The following is a 3,517-nucleotide window of genomic DNA, read 5'->3' as shown; positions in this document are numbered from 1 at the left end:
CAGAGAGTTGCAAAATGTACACATTGATGTGTTATGCTATGGGATTCTAATGGGAGATGGCAGTGGCTGCTGCACACTGCTCACAGTGACAGTAAGGTACGTTAGGCTGGCAGGGGAGAGATGCAAGGCATATAGACCTGGGATTACTGATGAGAGCAGGACAAAAGCAATAATTACTGGAATACTGAAAACCATTTTAACTGTAAATTTTGCCATTCCGTAACTCAAGATACCAAGCCAAAGCAACCAATGCCAGGATATTCTTGTCAATAAACAGTGATACAAAGACCAGAAACTATTCTGCCATGCACCCCAATTAAAATTAATACACTCCCTAAAATATAAAGAACATTTCCTTAAAAACAGCTTGAGTTAATTTGCTACTGATATGAATCAAGGTACAGACAAGCAGAAGTTTCCTTCACAGAAAAAAAAAGGGGAAATGGAAATGAGAATTAAATAAGAGGGAAGAGAAAAATCTCCCCAACTGCAAACAAAACAAAATAACCACTAAAGAAAAAAAGAAAATCAAGATTGATTGACATTTTTCCCTCAAATCCCACTATTTTCAGCATAATTCAAGTAGGCAGCTAGCTTTGTAAGAACAGTGAGAAATCCTAAAAAAAATTAGCTGGTGGAAGGTGAAACAATTAAGTTCAGGCTTTAATTAAAAAAAAAAATTGGTGGTCTCAACCTAATCCAGTGGTTTGTTCACAAACTACTGATATAGAACTTGCTGACTCTGTTCTCACTCTGTCGTTTTGAGATAATATCCACTGTTGTCTAATTACACAAGTCACTATTTTGAGTTTAAGATTTGAATAAACTTAATAAACTATTTTAAGATTTGAATAAACTTAATAAACTATTTGAGTACAAAGATGTCATCCAGAAGGTCTCATGAACCTTCATGCCACCATTCCCTTGATTAAAAAGCCAGAGAAGAACTTGTTTGCTTTCTTGTGGGTTACAAATCTCAGTGCCCCAGGGGCTGCTTAGCACCAGCTCTGGAGAAGCAGCTCTTCTCTCCATGAGGCACCAGCAGCTCCCATCTGCAGTTTGGGGCTTCCAGGGAACAGGACAGCTCCAGCAATGAGACCACAGGGCCCCCTGGGACTGCCTGAGCCACAGGAGCTGCGGGCAGAGCTGGGCAGAGCTGGGCTGGCACCTCCCAAGCACTGCAGCCCAGGGGAGGCCGGGCTCAGCAATGCCCCAGGCTGCAGGAAGGGACATGGGCTGGGCACAAGGGAAAAGCAGCTCACAGGATAAGAACAGCATCATGGCAGGCACTGCAATCTCTGTCCTCCCACACTGCCACAGCTTAGCCATGGAAGTTTCCCCACATGAGCTTCAGCCCCAGCAAGAGCCTGGTCTAAATCTCCAGTTGTCTGTCTGCCCTAAATCCTTCTGAACTCTTCTCATTTTCCCCATAAGTCTTAAAACACTAGAAAACTGATAACTAAACCAATTAACATTTACATTAGTAATCTGATTAATATCAGCTGGCAATTAATATCAAATTACAGCCAGACAGGTAAAACTCAAACTGTTCTAGCAACAAATGCAGCGAGCAATTCCAGATGCTCAATTTGCTACCAGTGCTGTCCCAGACTGTGTCTAGATGTTATTTAGTATTTTGCTACCTTGAAGTTGACATGAGGCTTCCAGCTTCTGCACAGAAGTTTCTATTGAAGACAAAGGCCCTCTTAGTGCAGTCTGTTTAGACTCCTGAGAGTATGTTCAGGAATACCCACTGCTGTTGCAAGCTTTATGGCACATTTTAGCAGAAAGTTGTATATTGTTGTTTTATTTCCACTCCTGTCACGAGGCTTTTCACAAAACTGCTGTAGAACTGCCTGGTCTTGTTACTAGCAGGGCACTGCTTCTCCCTGGACCAAGCCACCAGCAGAAGCACTGCTTCCTCCATGTGTGCTTATCTGAAAGACTGACTTTGTTACCACAAGCAGGGGAAATTTGCAAGAGCACACACAGCTGTTGCACAGTTTCAGCAGACACTGTGCCCCTCTCTCTCTTCTCTTTAAACCACATGAAGTTAATAATTGTGGTCAAATATGGCTTTAAAGTGAAATATCCACTGATTTTTTCTATTCAAGAAGCATACTACAAATTCTGTGAATACAGAAGAATTCAGACCTTGCAAAACTGAAAAAATTAGTCCAAATCCTTTACTAAGGAAGGCATAACTAAGTAAGGCTACTAAGTAGCCCATGTAAGTATTTCAGTTTAACATGAAGACAAAGGGAGAGAACAATGCCAGCATGCTTTGATTACCTGCAAGACTAAAGGCTGTTCCAACTGGCACTGAGCAAAGCTCCCTCCCCTGCATGGACTGCCCTCCCAGCACACGTGCAGCACTGTGAAAGGCACTTGCACACAGAGAGCCAGGGAAGGTCCCCTGGCACAGACAGCCACCGCATACTAATGACAAGCTGAGATTAAGCAACAGCGTGAGCACCACAGAACCTCAGCCTGCAGCAGGAGCCATGTTCTGGCAAACAGTCACCCACTATGTGAGGCTGCTGGGGAGGGGAAGCTAGAACACCATGAAGCTGCACAGAAATGCAGGAAAATCTGTATTTATTTCTGAAGCATTAAATAGCAGTTCTTTGTCACTTCATTTTTTTTTCCCAAAAGTGAGTAATTCTTCTGATTTGGAATACTGTTGAAAACTGCAGAAACACCTGGACTTTCTCCCTTAGTAATAAAAACTTACAAGTATTACCCCTGCAAACTCCATAAAGCACTAAGAAATTGGGATATAATCAGCCTCCAAACACACCCATTAGGAATTCCCAACTGCATCTCCTGGCACCGCAGGGCACCAGAGGTGCAGCAGCTGCTGGCACCACCCCCAGAGAGCATCGTACCATACTTGGCGCCTCCGAGCTTGGACACATTGTAAAACTTTTTCTCTGGGTGGCTTTCCAAAGCTTCAATGGCGGGCTGGTAAGGGCTTCCTGCGGGATGAAACAAACAAAGTTACAGCCACAAAACAACGGGGTGTTTCAGCACTGACTGACGACTCACAAAAAGAGATTTGACTTCTGATTCCGCCAGAAATAACGTTCCTCTAGACTGTAATTAGATGCAACACGGAAAGGTTTCTAAATGGATTGAGACACCTCGTGATGTGGATGTGTGACTAAGATGAACTTTAAAAGCATCGCTAATGGTAAATGCATATAGGTCAATGCAGGTCGCCGGCACAGCCCGAACACACCTGACCTTTGTTGTCTCAGTCTGCCATCTACACACAGGATAAGACACCTCACCAGCGCAGATAAGAGACACGGCTTTTAATACAGCACGAAGCACAAAGCATTGACTGCCAAGCCAACGTCAAGGGAACAAGACACAAAAATAAACCTCACAGCAACCATTAGGTGCTCGGAATAAATACCCCCCGGCACGGAGCGGACAGCGGGGCGGGGACGGGGCCGCTCTCCCCAGGAGGGACCCCTGCGGCCCGGGACAGCGCCGTTCGGCGGCGAAGAGG

General features: G+C 44.6%; 1 protein-coding gene across 1 annotated transcript in view; it reads right to left on the bottom strand.

Annotated features, from left to right (window-relative positions):
• Positions 1 to 2,982, bottom strand: part of IREB2 (iron responsive element binding protein 2) — a gene marked incomplete at its 5' end in the record, with an annotated part of 22,650 nt that extends 19,668 nt beyond the window's left edge. The window contains one exon of the mRNA XM_031055914.1: positions 2,889 to 2,982. Within this exon, the coding sequence (XP_030911774.1) occupies positions 2,889 to 2,982 (94 nt within the window). The remainder of the gene's footprint in view (positions 1 to 2,888) is intronic.
• Between the last annotated feature and the right edge of the window lie 535 nt (positions 2,983 to 3,517).

Source organism: Geospiza fortis, unplaced genomic scaffold (assembly GCF_000277835.1).
Source record: "Geospiza fortis unplaced genomic scaffold, GeoFor_1.0 scaffold171, whole genome shotgun sequence".
Taxonomy (NCBI): Eukaryota; Metazoa; Chordata; class Aves; order Passeriformes; family Thraupidae; genus Geospiza; species Geospiza fortis.
This window is presented reverse-complemented; position numbering and strand designations above follow the sequence as displayed.